This window comes from Gorilla gorilla, chromosome 4 (genome assembly GCF_029281585.2).
Source record: "Gorilla gorilla gorilla isolate KB3781 chromosome 4, NHGRI_mGorGor1-v2.1_pri, whole genome shotgun sequence".
Lineage (NCBI taxonomy): Eukaryota > Metazoa > Chordata > Mammalia > Primates > Hominidae > Gorilla > Gorilla gorilla.
Genome location: NC_073228.2, coordinates 162,888,294 through 162,913,839, shown reverse-complemented (window position 1 = coordinate 162,913,839; position 25,546 = coordinate 162,888,294). Strand labels below are relative to the sequence as shown.

Below are 25,546 nucleotides of genomic sequence, written 5' to 3'. Positions count from 1 at the left end.
TGAGCGTTTAGAATTGATGATATTTTATTCATAACAGTAAAATTTCCAGAGCTGTTTTTGCATAAGAATATGAAAGTTTGACAATTTTGATGTTTTCTTCTTCTTTTAGTTAATTATTTTAAATATCCTTTAAAAGCCCCTTAATCTGAAGTGAAGAGAGTATCAAAAAATAATATATTTTCTTTCTACTCATTAGAGTATGACAGTAGAAAAGGTAGGCTAGCATATCACAAAAATAAATCTGTTCCAAATATATCCACTTCTGACAGCTTGTTTGTCAATTTCACCAGGTTTTTAAAGTTGAGATGAGGTTAATGTTGTTTACTATTTAACTCTTCCTCTTATACAAGCATTCCTGTCACCTTAAGGGGTTTATTTGCCATTGGCAGGATTAATTTAAACATTGTTTTCTACTTGATATTGCATTTTTGTTTCTTAGGTTACAAACCTCAACTTGATTCACTATCAATTGATTTACTTAAATAATATATTTTATATGATTTTTCTCCCCCTCCCACCCATGTATATAGCAGGCATCCCATCTTCACTTCAGATAAACACATTGATTTATTTGAACCAGTGTTGTCTTTGTCCCTCTCACAACAGACAACCTTCCTCATAGTGAGCAGACTCATGATTTACTATGGAGGTTGAAAATAAGCCTTCTTCTTGGTGTTTCATTGTCTGGGCCCTAAACCAGCTGTCTATTAAAATGGTTTCGCTTAAAATAGCCAATGCTGTTTATATGCTTCTGTGATCTCCCAGCTGATCCAACCCCAACCAGCTTTACTCATACACCACAGAGGCACATATTTAAATTAGGAAGAAACGCAGAAACTTCTCCCGAAGTTGGTGTTAGCAGGATCCCTGTCCTTTGGGGCTTAAAGTCTGGGTTTGCTGAACTGTGGACCAGTGTTGATGTGTATGCTAAATGTAGATGGTAAAATTGATGTAGGGCTATCAGTTGGGTGTGCAAGCTGCAGGGAGAACTTTAGGGCATTTTGAAAATTCTTATTGTTGCCACTCTGCATCAGAGACATTCATCAAAATGAATTTATTATATATTCCTATGCTGGATCCAATCAGGATGTTGATTTCCGTGCCCATACCTTCTGTATGATATGGGTACATGTGTGTATGTGTGTTTAACAATACTTTTCAGTAACAAAAACTGCTTTGGTGAGGTTAGAGGTGGATCTGTCTTTGACTGAATTCCACTCTTGAGCTAACCTCATTACACTGAGTTTCTAGTTTGCTTTAGTTACAGGATTTTAGTCCTACTCCATGGTGGAGTTTCACTTGCTTTTATTTCAGAAGTCACGGAGGCAGCGCTTCTTTCTCTGCCTTTATGTGCTGAAAAATATTGTTCTATAGAGGCCCCAAGGAGAGGGAGAGAAGAAACTTCATGCTTGCACTCCTCCCTAGGGTTCCTAACTATTTCTGAGCAAATCCAAACTGACGGTTTCATTTTTCTGTGCTTGATTTGGAGAAAGATTCTGTTTTGACTCTGCTGCTAGAAGCATAGTGGCAGTGTGGTATTTGGTGAAGAGATGTATCATGGAGGCAAAGGGCCTTAAACAAGTGATATTCAGTCACCAAAGAAGTGACACAGGATTTCTGGAAGTCTGTATCATCTGCTGTTTGGGGAAACCATGAATGTATTTGTATTGCAGCATTGCATCCATTGAATATCATCATGGGCCCACTAATTTCAATGGAACCAGCAGTCTTAGTGAAACTAATATTTGCGTCATCTAGAAAGAATTGAAATAAAAAGATCTGATGTAACTGATAATTCCCCCTGCCTCCAAAAACCAAGCTTTTCTATATATGTGTGTGTGTGTGTGTGTGTGTATGTGTATGTGTGTGTGTGTGTGTGTATATATATATATATATATATATATATATATATATATATATATGGGAAAACCCCATCAGTATCTGTGAATTTATTTACCAGCTTACTTCTTTTAGCTTAGCATGACAAATATATTATTTTTTAAAGAGTGGTGGAACCAAAACATGAGAAATATTAAAGCTGAAACAGAGATTATTACGAGTATTTAGAGAACATATAAACCATGTAGTACTAATAGGATTTAGAAGAAATGCTTCATTAGAGTTTTTTAGCATCATGTATGAGATCTAATAAGTAATTTACTGTGTTTTTAAAAATGTTTACAGGAGTGATTGCAGGAAATAAAGCAGGCAGATATAATTTTTGGTTTTCAAAACATTTTTAGTTAATGCATTTTCTTGAGTAATGCAACTGCTTAGGATTTTGAACAGGTCTTTTAAGAATACAGCAAAGAATCATCAATGCATGCTGAAACTAGTGGATGAAAATTTGACACATAGTAAGATATTAACACAATCTGGATTACGTCCACAGAAGATAGTTATGAATTGCATAGGGTAAAGTAATAACTTTACCCTGGGGAAACCTGGCTGATGATCTCTGATAGCAAGCACTACCTTAACCAAATGGTCAGAATTTATGTTGCCAATAGTAGAACTAGTCAACAACATGATTTGATACACTGAGAAGAACTCAGAATCACCTCTGTGTTATCCCTGCCCTGAAGTACGTAACTTTAATCCAAGCCTGAGGAAACGCAGGCAAACCCAAATTGAGGGATGTTCTACAAAATAACTGGCTTGTGTTCTTCAAAAATATCAATGTCATGAAATACAAAGACTCAGAAATGTTCCATATTAAAGGAGGCGTGATAACTGGATGCAGCATTGGATTTTTCTTTTGCTGTAAAGGACATTATTGGGTAACTGGTGAATCTCAGTAGGGTCTGTAGATTAAATTATTGTATCAATGTTAATTTTCTGATTTAGATAACTGTACTGTGGTTATGTAAGAGAATTCCTTGTTTTGAAGACATACAGGCTAAAGTATTTAGGGCATGTCTGCAATTTACTTAATAAATGATTCAGAAAAAACTACAGAGAAAAGAATAAAGCAAATTTAATAAAATATAAACATTTTAGTCATCTGGTAAAATCTGGATGAAGAGTATCTTGGAATTCTTTACATATTCTTGAAAGTTTTTTGTAGGTGTACATGTATGTCAAAGTAAAAACATTTTTAAAATACAAGGTATTATAGGTTAGCCATAAAAAGTGGTTTCGATGGGCCAATGGTGGAGAAGTATTTTCTCCTCATGCAAGTACATTTTCTCATTTTTTATTTTACTGCAATGTTCATTTTGTAACGGGATCAGATACCATAACCACAGTTCTCTCTGAGGATCTATACACACTGGGTCGCAAGTTATATTCATCATTTACAGGTTCTGAAAGTCCCAGGTTCAAAAACAAAGCACATTAGAGCCAACTACAAGCTAGTCTTGTAGCATCTGTATGTACTATATAAAGATATATATACTATATTAAGATATATGTACTATATAAAGATAGTCTCTGGCTAATTTAAGTAGTTTTGTCATCAAGAAATTGAGGGCTATAGGAATGTGTGAAAGTAATTTTATTAACAATTTGAAGCCATGTGATATTAGTATTATGCAGCGATACAGTGTTAAATTAGCTAAATGTAGCCCACTGCAGAGCCCTGCTCTGCTAATAGCTGTGTGCGTTGCTTTGGTCCAGGTATTCACATGTAGATCCATGAAAGCTGAGGTCCCAGGGAATCTTCTTGGTGTCCTTGAGTAAAATGTTCATTTTACAAACACATTACAAAAAATAGAAAAAACTATTTGGGCTGGTGAGGTGATTTGGGACTTCAGATTTTGAGAGTCAGTTGTAACTCTTCTTAGTTTAGGGAGATAACTCTATGGCTTAAATCCACACACACAGCATATGCCAGCGAGTATTCCTGTTTGGGTGGGTGTGCACCCTGTGAGAGCACATGTTCTCAGCCTGTTGATGGGAAGAGGGATTTTCCCTGATTAATGAATCATTGCAAACATGACACAGTTAGTGAATGGACTCCTTAGTTCACCTACACTTGTTTTCTACTACCCACCCCTAGAAGACTAAATGTTGAGCCTGGAGGTAGTAAAGTGAGGAGGCAAATACATATCATTTAAAAATCAAATCCAAATGCTTTTCTGTATTTTCGCTAAACAGTATCTCAATCTGCTAAGCCTTCTGGGGTTTCCCTCCTTATTGATGAGATTTATTTGTATTCTGTATTAAAAGGAGAATTGTGGCTGTCTTGCCCATCTCATACTCTGATCCAAAGATGTGCATCATGGCAAGGTGGTTGAAGGGGCAGAGAGGAACATACCTCGTTCCATGCCTTTCAGGTTAATCCCGAATATCATACCTTCAGACAATCAACCCAGTGATGTCTTTGGCTCCTCAAAGCTAATTTGGCCTTCAGTAGTGGTGAAGTGGTTAAGAACTCAATTGTGATCTTTTTTTTTTTTTTTCCTGCTACTCGTTTCCATTCTTAGCTAAAACTGTGCTTTTGCTTTTAGGCCATAGTGTATGAAGGCCAAGACAAGAACCCAGAAATGTGCCGAGTCTTGCTCACACATGAGATCATGTGCAGGTAAGAAATATCTTGGTCTCTCCCGTTAATTAGCAAAGAGAAGATGAATTTGCATTTCAAATCTTGGTGAACTTTGGTCTTTTTTTTTTTTTTTGGTACACATTTGTCTTGCTTCTATAGACAATCTAAAAAGAACTATTAGATGTGAGTATTTGGTAGTAAAGTGTCAGGCATCACAGTAGTTCTTAATTATTTATTAGATTTCATCCCGAAAGACATACATTTCCATTTTGATATCACACTGTTAATGGGCACAAAGCACTGCCTTCCCCTACTCTCTTAAAATCAAATAAAACAATATAACCCTTTTAGTGTTAATATATGCGCTCAACTGCATTGCTAGTAAAATGAGTAAGAGTTCTATTGATGTCAGCAGAGTCTTCTGTTTGGGTAAGACTTGAAAGTTATAGTTCCCCTTTCTAATTCTCCCACTTGAAAATATGACGTCCACACTTAGGCATCATTTCTTCTTAAATTGCATGTGGGTTTTTTTTTTCTTCCCCTTGCATCTCACCTCTTATTTACCCTATATATAACTCTGACAATGTAGCCAATACTTCTCAGAGGTAGTGAGCTTTTGGAAGGAAGGCAAAGATGAGTCCCTAAAAGGTATAAAATTCATATGACCCATAGATGAGTGTCTTTATTTTTGCCTGTAATCAGACTGAAGCTACATTTGAAAACAGGCAAGTAGACCAAATTAACTTCCATGGCCTCAGCCAGGCTTTCCACATGTGAGGGAGTAGGCCAGGAAACAGCTCTTTAACTTGCATTCTTATTCTGCATAAAGTAACACCAGCAGTTTGCTCCCAGTATATTCTGAATAATTGGATAAAGCATGAAGATGCCACTGTGCATCAGAGAAAGGCTACTAATTGCTTTGTTAACCATGCAGGCTCTTCCTGGCACAATGCTGGCCTGGCTGCTGACTATTACTGACCAATCCGTTTAGGGCTTCAGCTGCTGCCTCAGCATGGGTGGGCTTTATTTGCTGCTCATGGACTTGTGGGGGAAAGCAACCTTAAAACTCTACAGGTGGAAAGAAAAAGGGCTTAATGTGCTTTCTGAGTGAAATCCCAAATACCAACTTCTTCTATGTCTACAGTTACGTATGGATATACAATTTTCATTTTTTCCCTTTTAAAAATATTTCTAACATATTATTCTAAAATATATAGGAGTTTCACAAGTTTTCATTTCAGTGATTTGTAAAACTTGTTAACTATTATGAAAACAGGTTGTTTTTCTCTAATTTTAAAACAGTAGCAGAACCCCCAAAATATGGCAATAGATTTCTTTATAAGATATTATTAGGCAAAAATTAATGTTATATTGTACATAACAATTCTACAATAAAGCTGAGTTGCACCTTTCAGAATTGTGGGTAAAATTCATTTTAGAAAATGTTAAAACATGACCTCTTTCTTCTTACTATCTTTTTGACCATATCTCTGTTCTGGCTTCTTACAATTAGCATGTCATTAGAATGAATTTTCCATGTTGTACTACATGTGATTCTAGCAAAATAGGAAACAGACAGGAAGATGGATCTCAACCAATAGGCCAAATAACATCTATATGTCATAGATTTGTATCTCATATCTTCACGTTTAGACTATGCTAGAAATCATTCTATTCTTGAAACGTTTAAAGATATATTATGTCTTTCACACACAGGCCTACCCTCTATTAATGCAGTTTATATTTTTCTTGTTTTTAAAATTCACTGGTCCAAAGTACTTTATTATGCTGGTTGGTGTGCTTTACTGCTGATGTTCTTTCTATTTTTCAGAAACATAAAAATAGCAAAAATAAAATTCTGAAGCCACTGAAGGCAAATGATGATGTTTGTACTGCGTGGCTAAGAGGGAAAAGCCGTATTCAAAATGTCATCCGCTAATGTTACAGATTACGGGTTTTCCTGGCTGCCTATAGATGTATAAGGGGTACTGTTTGTTTACCAGGCCGCCATGACCCTATTACACAAACCTGTCATCTATTGTGTGGCTAACAGTCTTTTAAATTGCAAATCTGATGCTCTTTAGGGGGCTTTAGGAAAAAAATTCTCACTTTCCACACCATCCTATTTCTCTTGATTTCTTGCCTGTTTTAAGTGGAAGTTGGGATGTGCTGAATTTGCACCAGGGGTGCAAATGCAGGCTCAATTATAAGCATAAAATTAGAGTCTGTTCCCCATTAATCAGGCTGGCTAATTGCTATGCACCACCATTAGCCATATGGTGTGAAAGACAGCTTGCTCTCCCCAAGATGAAATTTCTTCATTGCAGACATGAAATAGTGAGGGCCCTGGATTTTAAAATAGCTTGTTTTAGATATTTAATTTCTAAACAACTTTCTGCAGTGCTTTCTATCAAAGCTAACGGCACAATAAAACTTTGTGTTGATGTCGTGAAAGCTGTATATTTATAGTATGTTGGCTATGGTGAAGGAGACACAGAGAATTTAGATCGACAAGACAAGGCTTGGTGTGATTCTGTTTTGTTGCAGGCAAAGGGGAAAAAAAAAAAGAAAAAATGAGAAACACCAGAGAATTGTGTCTCAGGTGGTTGCAAATTTTAAAAATCCATTGTGTTCTGTCTGAAAGGTGACCCCACTGCCTGGGCTGGCTAAGGGACTGGCCACCATTGGATTATTTTATAATTATTATTACCACTCAGAGACAAAACCTCTTTGACTTGACATGGAGCTCTTTCTGTGAAATTCTGAGAGAGTCTCTGCCTGTTTGGTAAATTGGAATCTATCATATCAATCATCATTACATTTTGCTATACCTGTTGGCTACACTCTTAAAATAATACGGCCCCACACATGATTTTCTAAAGCACGATTCTAGAAGAGATTTGATTAAAGGGCATCCTGACATTCTGTGTTTAAATGTGGATGGAAAATAAGAACTATGCTTGGTCAGTGAACCTAGTTCCCAGAGCTCTGTTTAAGAAAGACCTCTTTCCCTCATCAGTGTATGGTTTCTTATAGGACCATGAGTTCTCAGGGCTCCCTTGAGTTCCTTTTTCTTCCTTTCTCTGTTACTGGCTTATTCTGATTCCATCCTTCAGATTCCCACTTAAGCATGGCTTCTTCAGGGAAGCATCCCTGGCTCTCAGCCTGAGTCAAGTCCTATTGTTACGTTGTCCTGTAAACAGTGGTCCTCTTTCATCCATGAAGGATGTGTTGCGTGACCCACAGTGGATGCCTGAAACTGCAGATAGTCCTGAACCTTACATACGCTATATTTTTCCTATACATGCATGCCTATGATAATGTTTAATTTATAAATTAGACATAATAAGAGATGAACAACAATTAGTAATAAAATAGAACAACCATAAAAACAAACTGTATTAAAAGCTATGTGGATGTGATCTCTCTCTCCAAACATTGTACAGAATACCAACCCTTTGGGAGGCCAGGGTGGGAGGATTGTTTGAGCCCAGGAGTTCAAGACTGCCATGGGCAACATAGTGAGACCCCCCATCTCTATAAAAACTGAAAGAAAAATTAGCCAGGCATGGTGCATGCCTGTATTTCCAGCTACTCAGGGGGCTGAGGTGGGAGGATCGCTTGAGCCCAGGAGATCCAGGCTGCAGTGAGCCCTGATTGCAGCACTGCATTCCAGCTTGGGTGACAGAACGAGACCCCATCTCAAAACAACAACAACAAAAATGTACTGGACCACAGGTAACTGAAACCATGGAAAGGAAAACCATGGATAAGGGGGACTACTGTCTGCTGTGCTTTTCTTTCATAGCACTCAGCACATTTGTAACTTTTTGCCCACAATCTGTCTTCCTTTGCTGTACTGATTCCTTTTTGAAGGCAAGTAAGTTACTGGGTGTTCCTCTGCCTTCAGTTTTCCTATTCGTGAAATGGAGGATAATATTACTTATCTCATAAGGTGGTGATTAAGATTAAATGCAATAATCCCCCACAAATGCTTATCACAGTGCCTTTACACACAGTAAGTACTGAATATCTACTGTTATCATTAATAGTAGGAGTATTTGTATTAATAGAAGTAGTAACAGCAATATTTGCAGTGTAGGGCTAAGTGTGCACAGTTGTTCGGTGTGAATGAGGATAAAAGAACTTTGAATCAAAGTGAAATGTCTACCAAAACATTCATGCACTTTGTTCATTCTAGTTGTGGGAGTTAAGGATGTTTTCATTTATTCTTTTAGCACCTACTAGGTGCAAAACACTCAAAAACGGAGAGCCAGGAAAGACTTTGTTCTGTAGTAGGGGAGCTTATGGTGTGGCCTGGGAGATGATATTGGTTGGCAGATAACGAGACTGCACTCTAGAAAGGGTTGAATGTGATGAGAGGTTGAGGCAAAGGGCTATGTCTATTCAGAGAAGGGAGGAAATACTTGTAGGTGGGTAGCAGGAATAGGGAGGGGGATTTTAGAGGGTGCATGAAGTGTTTGGGCACGTCTGTTTCAGTCCTGCCAAAATTTCTCTGTGGAGAGTCCTGCAGGTGGATGGTCCTGAGTTCTGGATCTGGAAATAAAGTTATGGTCAAAGATAACTGACTTCAGAGGTCATTTCCCAAGGGTGAGAGTTGAAGCTATGGGCTTAGATGGGATTGACAAGGGAGGGAGAATAGAAAGAGAAGTCATGGCTATATTCTTGGGGGGAATAATCACGCTTAGCAAGAAGGCAGGGTGTGTTAGAGAGTTCACAAAAAGAAGCTTGAGCATACAGAGCATAGAAATAAAAGGAGGAGGTCAGGTACGGTGGCTCATGTCTGTAATCCCAGCATTTTGGGAGGCCGAGGTGGGCAGATCACTTGAGGCCAAGAGTTCAAGACCAGTCTGGCCAACATGGTGAAACCCCATCTCTACCAAAAAATACAAAAATCAGCTGGGTGTGGTGGTGTGTGAACCTGTGGTCCAAGCTACTTGGGAGGCTGAGGCATGAGAATCACTTGAACCCAGGAGGTGGAGGTTGCAGTGAGCAGAGATTGCGCCACTGCACTCCAGCCTGGGTGACAGAGCGAGACTCCACACCATCTCAAAAAAAAAAAAAAAAAAAAAAAAAAAGATAAAAGGAGGGTGTTTCAAAGAGGGGGAGTCATATAATAAGTGCTAGAGAGATCCAGATGGACATGAAGGCTGAGAAAGCACCAGACAGTCACTGGTAAACTTTAAGAGGAGATTCAAGTACATGCTGAGGGCCTGGATGCCCGTATTGTGTGGCTGAAATGGCAAGTAGTGACAGGAACTCTTATAAGAAGGATGTCAGCAGTGAAGAAACTAACTCAGAGAAAAGAAGGAGCGTCCTTTTAAAATTTTAGACAATGGGAAAACTTGATAATGTTTGCAAACTGAAGGAAAGAATTAACCAGGGAGGGAAGAATGGCAAATGCAAAACAGAAGAGGAGTCCTTGGTGGGGCTGGTCCCAGGTAAGGCAGAATGAGACGGACCTGCGAGCTCAGGTACTTGAGTTAGTGTGACGAGGATGGATCACTTACTTTAAGACACGGGAGGAAGAGAGAGGATAGAAGAGCCTATTTATGTAATGGATTCTTTAAAATCAAGTCATCTTTATAACTATTAATAAGACTATTCAGATAAATCATAGATCTCAGTCTCTAGCCACTTTAGGGAAATAGGTAAGGCATCTTGTTTTTTACAAGTTTGAAATGATGCTTTCCTCCTGTTGAGAAAGACAGTATTCATAGGAAAAAGTTCCATGTCCCTAAGATGAGGATCTGCCGATCCCATGACTGGGAATATTTAGGTGTTTCTTGCTCTAGTTTATGAAGCTCTAGAAATACGCCACCTGTGTTAGGCTGGTAAGAAAGAGACTCATAAGTTCGCTTTTCTCTGGATGTGCAGAATTGTTTGGGAGACACACAATCCTGCTGAGGAAAGGGCTGCTGATTTCGGTCCGTAGTGTAGGTACCACACCAGGTGCTGGCTACCTACGCCTGAGACTGGCCACATTGTTCTCCTGTCACTGGGGTTGCAGGTTCGGAAGGGATGTAAACAGTGGCCTGCTTTTAAAATCTTACCCTGGCAACAAAGCAAATTAGGAAACTCCAAGCCTTGCAAGATGCCAGCATGAGAGAGCAAATCCCAAGTCTGTGCCTGGTACGGTGCCCAACACACATCGTAGGAGCCTAAAAAATAGTGCTTTGAACGGATGAAGGTCCATCAGTCACACAGTAATGAGGACCTAATTATCATTGTGATTTCTTTTATTAACACTGTCACTTTTTCCTTTAAGTGCTTTTGCATCTGTTTCATCTATGGAATTGTTTCAGTATGAGCCCTCTTCTGCCTTAAACATAAGTGAATTCATTCTCCTTTCAGCTTTTCCTTCCTGGTTTCCTCCTGTGTATAGTGGAGGTTGGTGCTCACTCTTGGTCCTTCTGAGCTTAGCAGAAAGAACTATGGGCAGTTCTACCTGAAAAGGGAGAACTCACATGGGCAGGAAAGAGCATTGTGGCAACAAAGGAGAGGTCCTCACTCTGCTCGGCTCTAGGAAGCCACAGGGGGCTTGATATCAGCTCAGTCTACAAGAAGCCTTTCCTTCCACTGCTTGTGGTTGATTTTTAATTTTTAATATAAAAGCATATTGCCATATAAAGCAGAACACTAGCCTGGGCGCGGTGGCTTGCGCCTGTAATCCCAGCACTTTGGGAGGCCGAGCTGGGTGGATTTCTTGAGCCCGGGAATTTGAGACCAGCCTGGGCAACATGGTGAGACTCAGTCTCCACAAAAAATACACAAAATTAGCCAGGCGTGTTGGCATGTGCCTGTAGTCCCAACTACTTAAGGGCCTGAGGTGGGAGGATCACTTGAGCCCCAGGAGGTCGAGGCAGCTGTGAGCTGAGCTGAGATCACACCACTGCATTCCCGCCTGGGAGTGCAAAAAAAAAAAAAAAAAAAAAAAAAAAAAAAAGCAAACCACTGCAAAAATATAAAAATAAAATGCATGTCTTCCATTCTTCCCCACTGCCTGTTCCACTCTCTTTAGGTTAACTCTTTGAAGTTCCTACATTTAAAAAATATTTCCTGATGGCATACTGTGTGCCAGGCTCAGTTCTAGTTGCTGGGGATATAGGGGTGAACAAAACAGTCTATGACTGTCTTTGTGGGGCTTATATTCAGGTGAGAGAGACAATAAAAGACAAATGAATATAAAATACAACATGGTGAGTACTATGAAGAAAAGTTAAGCAGAATAAGGAGCTAGAGTGCTCTAGGGCAGTCATTTCTTTCTTTTTTCTTTTTGAGATGGAGTTTTGCTCTTGTCACCCAGGCTGGAATGGCACGATATCAGCTCACTGCAACCTCCGTTTCCCGGGTTCAACCGATTCTCCTGCCTCAGCCTCCTGAGTAGCTGGGACCACAGGCACCCACCACCACACCCAGATAATTTTTTTTTTAAATTTTTATTAGAGATGGGGGTTTCACCGTGTTGGCCAGGCTAGTCTCGAACTCCTGACCTCAGGTGATCTACCCACCTTGGCCTCCCAAAGTGCTGGGATTATAGGTGTAATCCACCATGCCCAGAGGGAAGGCATTTCTAAAGCCATTGACATTATGCAGAGACTTGAATGAAGTGAGGGAGTGAACCATACTTGTAAAAACTGTCTCTTCCCCTCCCTCTCTCCCTTTCACTCTTTCATGCTTTCATTTTTCTCCCAGAAATGGGGCCATACTTTGAATAGTATTCTGCAACTTGGTTTTCTCAAGTCACAATATGCTGTACATTTCTTTCCATTCCAGTGCTTCTAACTCTACCTTCATTCTTTTTAATGCTGCACAGAATTCCATATACACATGTATGTGTACACACACATCCATATATGTACACACATATGTATGTATGTACACACATATGTATGTGTGTGTGTATATATATATTTAACAGGATCATACTGTAGACATTATTTTGTAGCAGATACTATTTTGAGGTGCAGAACAGAAGCTGGAGTAGCCCATTTCAGGAATAATGACTATGTGATGCAGTGATATGACCCAAGAAACAGGAGACATGTTGGGCTTATTTTTCATACTTGGCCTAAAGTTTTTTTTGTAAGTGGTGAGTGAACTCCAGCCCTTTATTCTTTTTTCTCTACTTTTCTTCATTCTCCCCATTTCATTTCTATATTTCCTTCTACACTTCTGCTCTTTGCATCTGCCTATTTCCCTGGGTCCCTTAGAAAGGAATGCTTCAATTCATCTGGCTGCTCTCAGGGACATTTTTATTTTTAGATGACGACCGTGCTTAAGTCAAAAGGAAAAATCTCAGGCCTGGTGTGGCATGCTTGGGGGAGGTGGTTTGTTCTACGGGGTGGGATGAGGTGCACCTTCCTTCCATCAACAATGCCTTGGATTTATCTGTCACCCTTTTATTCTTCTGGATTGTATTTGCCCCCCAATACATAACATTCATTCATAAAATTATTCATTTATTCAATCAATTAATATTTGAGCTTTTCTATTCTACCCCAGGCCTTATGCCACTCATTAGGTAAGTAAAATTGATAGTTTCTTCCTCTACGAAGTCTATGAGTTAAAGGAAGAGAAGAATAAGAAGAGGGAGAAAGACAGTAACAAAAAATACACACACATATATGTAAAAATATAATTTGCATTGAGTTAAGTGCCTTAAAAGGAAAAAAAAAAAACAGGAAAAACCTAATTTAGATTAAAGGTGGGGTGTCAGGCCAAACCTCTCTGGGGAAGGAGCTATAGGCTGAGCTCTGAGGGTGAGAAAAGATTGGCTAACTAGGGAAGGGTTGGAGGAGAGGCCCGCCAGGCAAGAGTCGGCCAGGGTCTGGGCCTGAGGTCAGATTGAACAGGGCACAACTGAGAGGGATTGAAATGGGCCAGTGTGGTAGGAGCTTGGCAAGTTGGAGGAAGGGGGCAGAAGGTTGGGAGGTGGTCTGGTATCATGTCATGTCATGGATTTGTTCTAAGTGCAGTGGGAAGCCATTAAAAGGTCTTGGGCAGTGAGGTGGCACAGTACCACTGACATTTGGAAAAGCTCACTCTGGCTATTGCAGGGGGTCAGAGTGGAGACAGAAAAGTAGGCAGCCACTGCAGAGTCCAAGGACTTGGATGGAGATGGTGTAGTGGGGAAGGAGAAAATCAGACAGGCTTGAAAAACAGACCCTTGTGCATGGTTATCAGCAAGCAGGTTGGAGGAGTTCCTGGAGGACATTTCTCCCAGGCAGGTCTGTGGGCAGCTTGCATTGCCTACTTGCTGTTTTGAAAAGGAAAATGAAGGAGAAATAGGTTTTCTCACCCGGCAGTTTTCCTCCATGGGTAAAGGAGACGTGGGCTCTGTCGATGGGCTGCTTTTGGAGGCCTGCTGCTTCTGCAGAGCACAGGGCAGATTTGCCTGGACTTGAAGGAGGAAGGGACTGAAGAGGGTAGGTGCAGAGGGTGTTAATGATGCTTCATTGTGGCTTTAGTGAGGCCAGTCATGAAGCCAAGTCTTTATACCCTTATTGCCTCAAGCCTGTTCCCTGGCATTTAGAGGTGGATACTGCAATTGCTCCATTTTACAGATGAGGAAACTGAGATCCTGTGAGGTGGATTACCTTGCTCAAGTTGACATAGGCAGCTCTGTCAGATTTCAGAACCAGTGTTCTTAACCACTATACTATTCCGAGAAGCCCATGAAATGTAGGTATAGGGGATCAGAGTTCAGGGATGAAGGAGTTATATTTTTATGTATTTTCTGGCATGCATTTCAACTGCTTGTACTTTCCACTGCTTCAACTACTTGTTACTTTATCTGTCTCTTAGATATCATCATACTTTGGTTTTTCCATCCCAAAAGTAGCAGTATATAGCAGAACTCAGGCCTGGAGGAAATAGTTCCCTCTGAATCAGAAGGTGAAAGGCTATAAGGTAGACAGAGTGGTTTTAGCTGAGGCTTTGACAAAGGAGATACAGTTCTTACTCTTACTCTCTGAAGACATGAAAGAAAAACAGAAGACACCTAAGAGTGGAGACTAATTCTCTTCTCAGAGGCATAGTTATGGCAAGAAAAGAAACTTTCCAATTTTGGTGAAGGACTCCCTACGCAGGAGTATATTTCTGGGTCCTGAAGATGAAGTTCAATATTTGGTTCTCTCCAGCAGCCCTCTAAATTTAGGCTGTATGATTCACTAAGTTGTAAGTGTGCGCATATGTGTGTATCTCTCTCTGTGTACACGTGTGCGTATAAGAGCAAGAAGTGCATATTTGCTTGTGGTGCTTGGTGAAATGTAAGTTTTGGAGGACCTCCCTCCCCATCTACTTCACTGCTTTTATAAGTATGCCCCTGGTGAAGATCTTGTTTTTATTTGCAAACAAGTTTCAGATGGATCGTTTTCTGTTGACCATTGTACTTTTCAAAAACATAAAATGTTCACCCTTTAGAAGGCATCTCAGTTTTTAAAAAACTGGCAGCCACAACTGGCAGGGGAGATTTTAGTAATAGGTACTTTTCGAGCCCTTAGGCTGTTCCTTCTCTAATATAAAGAGCGTCCTCTCACAGAGCTGTGCTAACCTTTACTTCCAATGTCCATAATGCCCCCAGAAAACTTAAGTGAGGGTCAGAACAGGCTTTTATAGCCAGAGGAATGTGAATCTCCACTTTCTTTTATCTTGTCCCTTCCTTGTCTTAATTATTGTGTTTTATCTTTATTCTCATGAAAATGGTTCAAAAGCAAACCTAGCTGTAGGATTTTTGGAAAGGCTGTGGTTGAAGGAAATGCTACCCATAAAGGAGAAAAGAGAAGAAAAAGGAATCCATTTAATACAAAATGACTGGAGGGGGAGAAATCACTCATACCTCATTATTGATGCGTTCCACACAATTAGTATGATCTTGAGGGAAGAACGTTTGAGCCACCCACAACCTTGAATATTCTCATTGGGTAGATGCAATAGCAGTGCACTTCACAGTGAACTCTGCCAGCACCGCGGGCAGTCATGGGGAGACCCCATCTTGGGGTTCTGAGTCTTGGCTCTGGGAAAGCCCCTCTCCCCCACCTCCTTCTTTGAGCAGGGAGAGGTTAAGCCTGGCCATTAACCCATAGGTGACCCAAATAGAATTTTCTGTCCCAGGGATCCGTTGATTGCCAGGTATGGCTTTGTGGTAATTCTAGCATTTGCAACCCAGCAATTTGAGCCTTCTGTCTGCCTAAATGATGATTTTACATTGTAATGGTTGTACTAAATCCTTTCGCTTTTGCTCCATAGCCGCTGTTGTGACAAGAAAAGCTGTGGCAACCGAAATGAGACTCCCTCAGATCCAGTGATAATTGACAGGTAGGGACCACTCTTCTTTCACTGGATTCTTATTCCTCATTATAATGAAACACCTGCCCTTGTGTTGCTCATGGGCGAGGGTTAGGAATGCATGTGGCTGAAATTTGCCTGTTGGTCATGACTTATGCTGTGCTGAGCGATTTTGATTCCTGGGAAAGCCATATGGAATGTTCTTTTAGAGGCCTGTTCCTTGGATTGCTCCGGTTTTTGTCTGATTCATGCTCCTAAAGGAATATATTTTTTCTTTCCTGACTTTCTGTGGCTCAATCCTCATGCTGTGCCAGGAAGCTTCAGAAATAAAATAATAATAGTTTGTGATTTATGAAATGTGGTTGGGTGCTTATAAATATTTAACTTTTATTTGAAAAATGTTTGAATCATTATCACTTTTAGCTACAGTAGTTCTGTTGGACATAATCCATCTACACTTTAAGGTTTTATTTATGCATAAAAGCAGTTTAAAGAGATCTGTGAACCAAGATTTTCTACTGTTATTTGCCGGATTTGATTGCAGTATGAGACCATATTGTAAGTTGATTAATTTATCCTGCTTGTCTTAATTATTGTGTTTTTAAACAGATCCATATTACTAATCTGACATGACCAAGTAAATCACTGTAGAACAATAAATCTGTTTTAGTTGTTTGGTGTAATTTCGAGTCAGTGTGCATGCATTATGCAAAGTCGCATTCCAAATATTCATTTTACATTTTAATTATTGAAATTCATTGTATGGAAACATGTATGATAAACCATTTGTTACATAGCATTACTCATTGAGAGTTAAATGGCCTGGAAGGTTTATAGATACTGTCAATTGTCAGCTAGGAAAAGAGCTAGCATCTTGTACTAGCTGGAAAAAGAGTCTTGCCAATAAGACTGACCGATCCCTCATTGAGGAAACCAACGGTTGAACACAAGTCCCTTTTTGGGTTTCAGCAATATTGATTTTTGACAACAACAACAAAAGAAAAAAAAACCCATCTTTCTTTCTACCTTTTCTGGGCTTGTTTTATCATTTTTCAGTTAACAACGACAACAACAAAAAACAAGATGTTTACTTCGCTTCATTGTAATTTATGCCAAAAGATTGATTGTTGATTTTGACTTATGTGAGTCTTCAGGCATAAACCCAATTGATTGCCAAGGAGCTTTATAAAGGTTACATTTCAATCAGATATTTTAACTAAATATTCCTCACTAGTAGTCACTAATATATATATATTTTTGTTCCATATAAGAGTATTAGTATATTTGATTCAAAGTTAAAAGATGAGAAAGTTTGACATATGGTGATGTGTGTGCTACCTATAGAATTAGGATAACATGTTTATCTACAAAAGCAGATATACTGTTCATATAGTTGCTTTTTCTGTGATTGAACATAAGTCTCCAAATGAATAAGGTCACAAGTAAATTTAACCTTTATGCTGGTTTGTTTTATTTAAATTTACCTCTCCAAAATATCATTTGTTATTTTAAGCATTTTTCTTCCTCCTCTGTTGAAAAGAAAGTGTACTGATCAAAGGACCAGCCCAAATAGTCCCCAAAACTTTGAAACTATAAGCATTTTGTTCTGCCATGTAGTTCCTTTTGGTTTAGATGATGACAAGAAAGAACCTTACCTTGCCACCCTCAATGAAAAGACTTTTTTTTTTTTTTCGCTTGTGAATGGGTTAAGCTTTTAAGTTCTTCGTTTGGTTTGAAGCTGTGACTCTGATATAGAAGGTTGATATGACTGTGGTTTGAATAACATTTGATTTTGACCTGTTCCTGTGGGTTGCGATGGCAGAAGAAACTTGACTCAGCAGCACTGTAATTAGCCCGGCCCCTGTTTTTGAAACAGGATTGTGTTACCTGGATTGCATTAGTGTGGCTTCTATTGTTGCCGCTTTGCATCTGTCCCAGAAGGGTACTTAAAACCTTTTCTTGGCTGGGGTAGTTCAAACAATTTAGGCAAAATAAGTATGCACTTTATGCTGTTGGTGGCTTTGGGGATATTACTCATGACATTTATCCTTTTCATTTTTTTTCCCTTTTGGTTTGACAAAGTAGAAAACAGTGTGTAGCCAATCTTGGTCTCTTCAGATAGGAGTACTTTAAAAACAGCTGAAACTCAGTGTATGTGCACAAGCCCCACAGCATATGTTTATTCGCTGGCTGTTGCCATTGTTTCTGATGAACTATCTTTTCATGCAGTGATGCCAGTTGATATGCAAAACCCCATTTAGCTATTTTTATTTGCATCTGAGTTTTCAGAATTTATTTGTCCTTCAGGCTGCCAAAGGTTTTAAAAGCTCCAGTCCTGTCTGTGCTGATATGTGAAACTTCCATTCTTAACAGCGAGAGAAGAGAATAACAACAAGAGAAGAACTTATGCAAGAAAGGGCAAAATAGAAAAGATTTTTCAATTCCATAAAATTGCTGCAAAGGGGAAAAATGATGGCAACCGTGTTTGAATTTCATAGTTTCCAATTTGATTCTATATTACTGATTGCATAATATCTGTGTTACGTGCTTAGGGTTTGATTTGCTTTCAGATTTATGGATGCAAATCCCTGAATATTTTGTGAAAATAGGCTATGAGGCCTGCATTCAGTAGCAATAGTAACTGTTTTCAAAAGATGCATACAATATGCAATTACAGAGCTGAGGGTACAGGCCATCCTTGCGTTAGGATTTAGCATAGTTTTAATACGCAGTCAACTTTTGAGCACCAATAATTTTTAGCTCTCTTTGCTTGTCCTTCGGAATTTGGGAGAACACTGCTATTTTTATCAGTCAAAAGACTTTTAGCAGTGGTTATTCAGGAAAACTATTTATAGGGTAGAGAGAAGAGGCTTTCTGGTCATAGCGCAATCGTGCAGGGCAAGCTATTTCTGTGTTAAATTTTGGCTGTATTATTTGCTGCCACTGACTTTGGGACATCAGCCTGGCATATTCTATCAAAAAAGTAGAATTAACAAAATCAGCAGTTGCAAACTGTGATTTAGAAAAGGGGCTTCTATTATACTTCATCCTTATGGAATGCACAGACTGAGAAAAATATGACCCCAATTCTTTTTACAATCATGACAATTTGTCAAGTCACTTCAAAAAAGTTTATAGAAAAATTGCCGTAAATGCAGGAAGTGCACATCTGGAGTTGAATGCCAGGTTACATTTCTGTATGGTGCCAAATAGCTTGATTAAGAAGCACATAACCCAGCCTGCACTCAGTGATCCAGATATTTGAGCTGCGTAGACATGGGAAAAGTCAAATGTGTTATGTTTAATAGCAAATAACCAGGAACTAATAACAGCAGATTTGATTATTTTTGAGGTAAAGGGCTATGTGTGGTAATTATTGTTAAAGTAAAAAGCAAAAAATGACTTCCAGTTATTGAATTAAGGTGGAGATTGATTTAACATATTCACACAGTAACTAATATTTGAATTTAAAAGGTTTGCAATAAACTTCATGTTTAGAAATTGAATAAATAGGATTTTTATTACCACATTGGATATCCTTGTGTCCTAACCTTTTTCCTTGGAGTTATCTTAGTTCAATAAATAAAACCTCATTAGACTATTCCCATTTCAACGAGTTTATTAAATTTTGCAGGAGTAATTAGCATAAGCTGTGCTAATTTTTCTGGAAGACTAATGAGGGAGGTTCTTAATTAGGTTTACTTTGTAAGAATCAGAAAAGATGATAATGACAAAAGTCACATAGGGTAGTCTGAATTGGGAACCCAGTTTTTCTGCATCTATTAAAAAATCTTTCACTTTCTATATGTAAACTTTTTAATAAATGTTGGAACTGAATATATTAAGTATGCAGACTGTTATGCCATATCTGGTTAGGATGACCATTCATTCTTAATTTGCTTCCCCAAACTCTTTATTTTCCTAAACTATCTTTGAGCAATGACATGGATGAATACAGATGGTCTTATAAAAACATTTCTTTCTCCAAAGTATGCTGGAGGCTTCTTTTCACACAGACTCCTGAAGTTTCTGGCTAGATTTCTGTTGCTTATTTGCAGTGGGGTGGGATAGGGGGCAGCTTAATGTTTGTTTGTTTGTCTGTTTGAATTTAGAATTAGTGCAATTGATGAAATGAACCATTAAGTAAGGGTGACAATGTGAGCATCATTCCTTGTGCAATGAATCCTTATCTGTTAACAAGTGGATTTTTTTTTTTAGTAGATAGAAATACTAAAGGATGAAATTCCATCTCAAATTATGTTCTCCTATTGGTGTGAATTTAGACCTAGTTTTTTAAGGATATAATGTAGCTCCAGTAACCTAAAAGTTTTGGGTTCCTCAAAGCTGATATTTAAAACGTGGATGTTAAAAGCTTGTCAACTTATGTACCTCTAAGAATTTTGAGTTTGTTTATTGTAATATTAACAGAATTACCATGCCTTTTCCCCCCATTTTTAAGAATTCCTGTATCTATGTGTATGGCTATGGGATGTAGGCCTTGACATGTGACATAAAAAAATACACAAATTTTGTAAAATGAAAAACCTAGTCTGTTTAGAATTACTTCAGGTCACACTTATGCAAGGGTCTCCTATAAAGGAAAAAAATGCCTGTATTTCTTTTTTCCAGATTTGTCTAAAGATCTTCCACATCTAGATCACTTCCATTTAGGTAACACGAATTGGGTTTGTTTTATGATTATCTGAAATAGAATGTTCAGTAATGAAAATATTAGAATGCCCATTTGCCTGTTGATTTTATATGATGTGCATCATATGAACAGAAAAGCTTAACCATGTTATGGTTGCTCAGATAAACAAGTTTATTGAAGACTCATTCTTTTTCTAAGAGGTGTAAATTCTGTGGTAAGACTTTTCAGAAAAGTGCAGTGTTGTCTTATCACCAAACTAATTTTCTTCATTAAATTGACCCCAATGTATTTATATAACATATATGCCCATATGTATAATAGGAAAACAATATAAAAACTTTAGAGTTAGGAGAGATCTATCTATCTAACCATCCATCCATCCATCCATCCATCCATCCATCCATCCATCCACCCACATACTTTTTACCATTGGGTCGGGTGTGGTATGTATTTGCCAAGGATTGTAAAGGCATCTGGGCCTTTCAACAATCAATGGCTTTCCTCTGTCTTTTATAATCAGAGGTAAATTCCAATATTTATTTATTTTTTGTCATCCACATAAAGTCCTCAATTAAAATGAACATAAATATATAATTTTATTAAAGTTACAAATGAGGCTTTTAGTTAGTTTCATGATTTCATTTCAATGCCCTTTCAACTCTTCTTATTTTGGTCTTCATCCAGTTTTTAGAAGGACCAACCACCACCAATGCATAATCATTCTGCACCATACACAAATGGCTGTGTGGGGCATGAAGAACCAGAGGTGTAAATGCATTTCTCAGCGTTCCAATAAACCTTCTATACCACCTGATTTGTAACCTTGACTGCTTGGTTAAATAAAAGGAGGAGGAATTCACTCTCTAAAATTGCTCTAGGCAGGATAATTATTGTGTTTTTGGTTGGTTTGAGAGGTTTGCATTTTTTCAAAAGTGAAAAGCCAGCATTGACACTGAGCATGAATTTAAGACTGTTTATTAACCCTAGTGTGTTTAAACATTTGTCTTCTCCGTGGGAATTCATATGTGATTATTAGCGATGAGACTTATGTGAATGAGTATCATTCTAAATTTTACCACATATCAGATAATACCATTCTGAATATGAGATGAGCCCCGTACATTTGTGTGCAGTTTGCTACCGTGATAAGAAAATAACTAATACAATAAGCTAATAGCAGTCTATATTCCATTTGCTATCAGCTATTCCCAAATATACAACCAGGATACATTAAAATGCATTTCGAATATGCTGACAGTGTATTATAATGCAAAGTACTTTTACATGGTATAATACTATTGCAGACACTGTATAATGAACAACAGTGGTTTTCCTGTAAAGGAAATAATGGCAGCAACTTCCAAGAAATGTATTTAACGGAGCTTCAGAGAATCAGTAGTGTGTATGTGTAGCATGGCCCGGGTATCAGCCCGTGGTGTAGGTTTTTAATCCCATGTCATCATAACTTTGCTTTTGTAACAGTTCTGGAAAAATACAGAAAAGCAGTACGAAGTCCTCTGTGTGTCCCATTAGCAACTATGCACAATCATTCTGCAATGAGAATATATGAGTATATTAAACATGCTTTTACTTTCCTAAAAGAAGTTGCTTAGAATGGGGGGAAAAGCTCTCTCCAAATGTAACTCTCCATTGATAAATTCCCCTCATTTCCTCATTTCCCTCTCCTGCCAGCACCCGGTTAACTCTCTAATAAAAATTGACCAGATTTAAAAAACTCCATTTAGTGGTTCCTGCGTAAAGAGATGGTATTTTGGTCACTTTAATTTGCATGAGATGTTATCTGAAATCAACCACTGATTCTTCCTTCTCACAGCCCCCCATCCCATTCCTCTCTTTACAAACCGTGTAACTACATACTATCCAGGACAATATAAAAGTGACCTCAATACTCCTATTGCAATCAATGAAATATGGTGAACAGTACAGGTTTGTCTTTCGTTGCTCCCTGCCTTGAAAGGTGTGGGTAGAGGAAGAAAAATCTCCCTTACAAACTATTTCTCCAGTTACAAGTCTTTGTCCAGAAGCAAAAGAAGGTTTTAATGTTACAGTACTTATTATAATAGAATTTTAATCGCCCTAATCCTGCTAAAGTGTGAAGCTGAGTGTGTGTGTGTGTGTCTGTGCATGTATTCCTAATAGGGAGGGGAGTCATGCAAAAAAAAAAATCTTTGTTACATTTTTCATGGGTGGGGCAGGGGGTGTCACATATGTTAAATGATGCAAACTTAATTAAACTGATTCCGGGAAGGACAGGCCATTGACGTTCCATCTATGAAATGTGTACTCTGCTTTCAGTGGGAACAGAGTGGTCTTCTGTGTGCTTTGGGAATTTCTATTTTTGAAAGTGAAGTGCTTGGTTCCAGTTGCAAACATGCCCTAAACCCTACTTGTCATGACTGAGCTAGACATGCTGGCAAATTATATAGCTTGATCCTACACAATAACCTCCAAAATGGCACTTGGTAACTATACCATCCTGCTAACTGTTTGAGGCACAATAGTTTTGTAATATAATATAAAGTAATGGTGTTAGCCAACACATCTTTAATAAGATATTGTTCGTGCCTTTGCCATATGCTACAGAGCAGCCTCTCACTCGGTGGGCCTTTTGATTCCTCTCAATAAGATTATTTCAAATACTCTAATCCTGAATCATTGACATGAATACAAAAGCCTAGTGACATCTAATAGATGCCTCTTAGCTTTGCTTTTCCTCTTGTTCCTTTCCTTTTTCTTCTCTTTTTACCTGACAAAAAGCTCATAGACACTTGGGCTCTGTCTCTCAGTAGCAGCATGGGGGGCTCCTCATGAAATATAAAGGGGGAAAAAGGACTGACAGAGGCCCGATAAGCTACAGAGTGAAGGGCCATAGATTAAAAGTAAATGCCAGTAAATCCTACCCTGTACACTCACTTGTTCTTTTATTGTTTTCTTTAACACTTTCAGAGCCAGGGCAGGGAAAAAACCAGAAAATAGTAATCAAGCTGCCCATGTACATTTTTAATCTGGACACTGTCACTATTATACATATTTTATGGGGCTTTGGCGACATTCTCAAATTTTGGTTCATGTAAAGGTTGTGGTGGGTTTTTTTAAATGTCCTTTTAATCAATATCAAGAATCCCTCAAGAACGTTTTTGCTCATTTGCTGCTCAATTAACTTAATATTGATACCATGTGTGGGTAGGAAGAGCCCTTCTGTAGGGTGTGAACACTGGGGCTCAGGACATGACATCTTCAAGGCTGAAATAACTTTTTTTCTTTTCTTTTTTAATTGATGAATTGAAAATTATCAAAGTAAAATGATAAGGTATTTTGTTTCATGACATCAGCTGCTGCTTTTTGATGTGGTGCTGCTCCCCGCCAGTGCCGTTAATTCTCCGCCTTTGCCGGGTGGTGCACGCGACTTAGACTCTGCTGGTGCATGCCGAGGAGTCAGGAGCCCAGCTGGGTAACTTTTCTAATGGTCAAAAGGTTGTTCCCTCCTCCACCTTCGTGAAGCAACCATGATTTGACTAAAGCTCTTTATTACTCCACCTGAATATCAGACAGTCATGCTGCTTGCAATTTATTTATTGTTTTCCAGAGGTAAACTACTGAGATTTTCCCCACCTGTTTTTAATGTGCTTCTCGTTCATAAGTATTCTGATCTGTTAGTAATATCTGAAAATATCACTTTTAACACTCTTGGGTGCACTATTGGCTGAAGCCCCCTCACAGGATGGAAAGTTAGTCTGAAGAACTATGGACCTGCATCAGGTTTAGCTACACACACCACACACATACACACATACACACACGCACATACACTACAGAGACCAAAAAAAAAAAAAAAAAGATGAAAAGAGAGCAGTCTCTTTTTCATTTTTTAAAAAGTTCTTTAGAAAAGAAAGTTGGTGAAGGGTTCACCTGGTTGTCTTTGAAGCTGTTACCAACAGTTGAAAACCCATGTTTCTCCACACAGTCTTGTTGTTTTCCTAAAGCCAGATTCTAATGTTAGATATATGGGATATGTCTCAGAATATGGTTTTAAACACTGAGTTGTTCTTCCTGTAGCTGTAGAAATGGGAGTGCCCTGATCTGGCTCATAAAGACCAGCATCTGAATCCTGGTCTATGAGCACCTTAAAACAAAGCAAGCAAAACCCCTGATCACTGTGAGTTTAATAGTAGCTTACATCTAAATGGCACTTCCAGCGTTTTAGAGCACGTCGGGGTATACCATCTCAGAAAATTCTCTTTGCACAAATTGACTCCATTTGACAGATCTGTAAACTGAGGCACACAGCCTAAGGAACTATCCGCTTTATTGGTGACAAAGCAAGTGATTAGAAACTCCACATCTCCTATCTCCCAGACTGATTTTTCCCCTTTTCTCAATTGCTCAGCTAAAAACACTGTTTTCAGTATTTCATAATGTCTCTTTTATTTCATTTTTCTTGCTATCCACAGCACACTTTCATGTATTACTCTAAACCTATTTACCAAGCCAGCTTTCTTAGTTGATGTCACAATTAACTTTCAGGATTTTATATGTATATATACACACACATATATATAAACACATATATATACACACACATATATGCATATATACATATGTGACACTGTTTATTGTACTCATTGCTGGAGCAATGTTTGAGTTCTTATGTCCTCATTTAATTTGATTGTGTATTTGCTTGAAAAAAACATCAGTAATCCATACAGAAATCTGGGAGAAGGCACAGTATGATGGCAAAGGCATAGATTTTGGAGTGCATTGGCTAAGGGATCCAGTTCCTCCACAGCTACTTATTAGTAGCTGAGCCTCAGGGGGCTCAGTTTTCTCATCTTCAAAATGGGAAAAGTCACTTCTATTTTGAAGCATTGTGAGGATTGAAACACCTAGCACTGGGCTTGGCACATAACAGGTGCTTAAAATCAGGTAGCTCTTGCAATTTGAGCATCATATATTCCATGTGGATTTTCATTCTTAATGTGATCGTTGCCATGGGACTCTCTTTTGAGCACAATTACTTTACTGAAGTTAATCATGGTAGCTAAGTCTCCTTAGATAAAGACTCACTCATTGTTTTGTTT

General features: G+C 38.6%; 1 protein-coding gene across 12 annotated transcripts in view; it reads left to right on the top strand.

Moving 5' to 3' along the window:
* EBF1 (EBF transcription factor 1) overlaps positions 1–25,546 on the top strand; it is a 402,659-nt gene that overhangs the window by 10,980 nt on the left and 366,133 nt on the right. For all 12 annotated transcript variants that reach the window (XM_004042913.5, XM_019028343.4, XM_055387312.2 and 9 more), the window contains exons 5-6: positions 4,452–4,525; positions 15,758–15,826. In XM_004042913.5, coding sequence (XP_004042961.1) covers positions 4,452–4,525; positions 15,758–15,826 — 143 coding nt within the window. The remainder of the gene's footprint in view (positions 1–4,451; positions 4,526–15,757; positions 15,827–25,546) is intronic.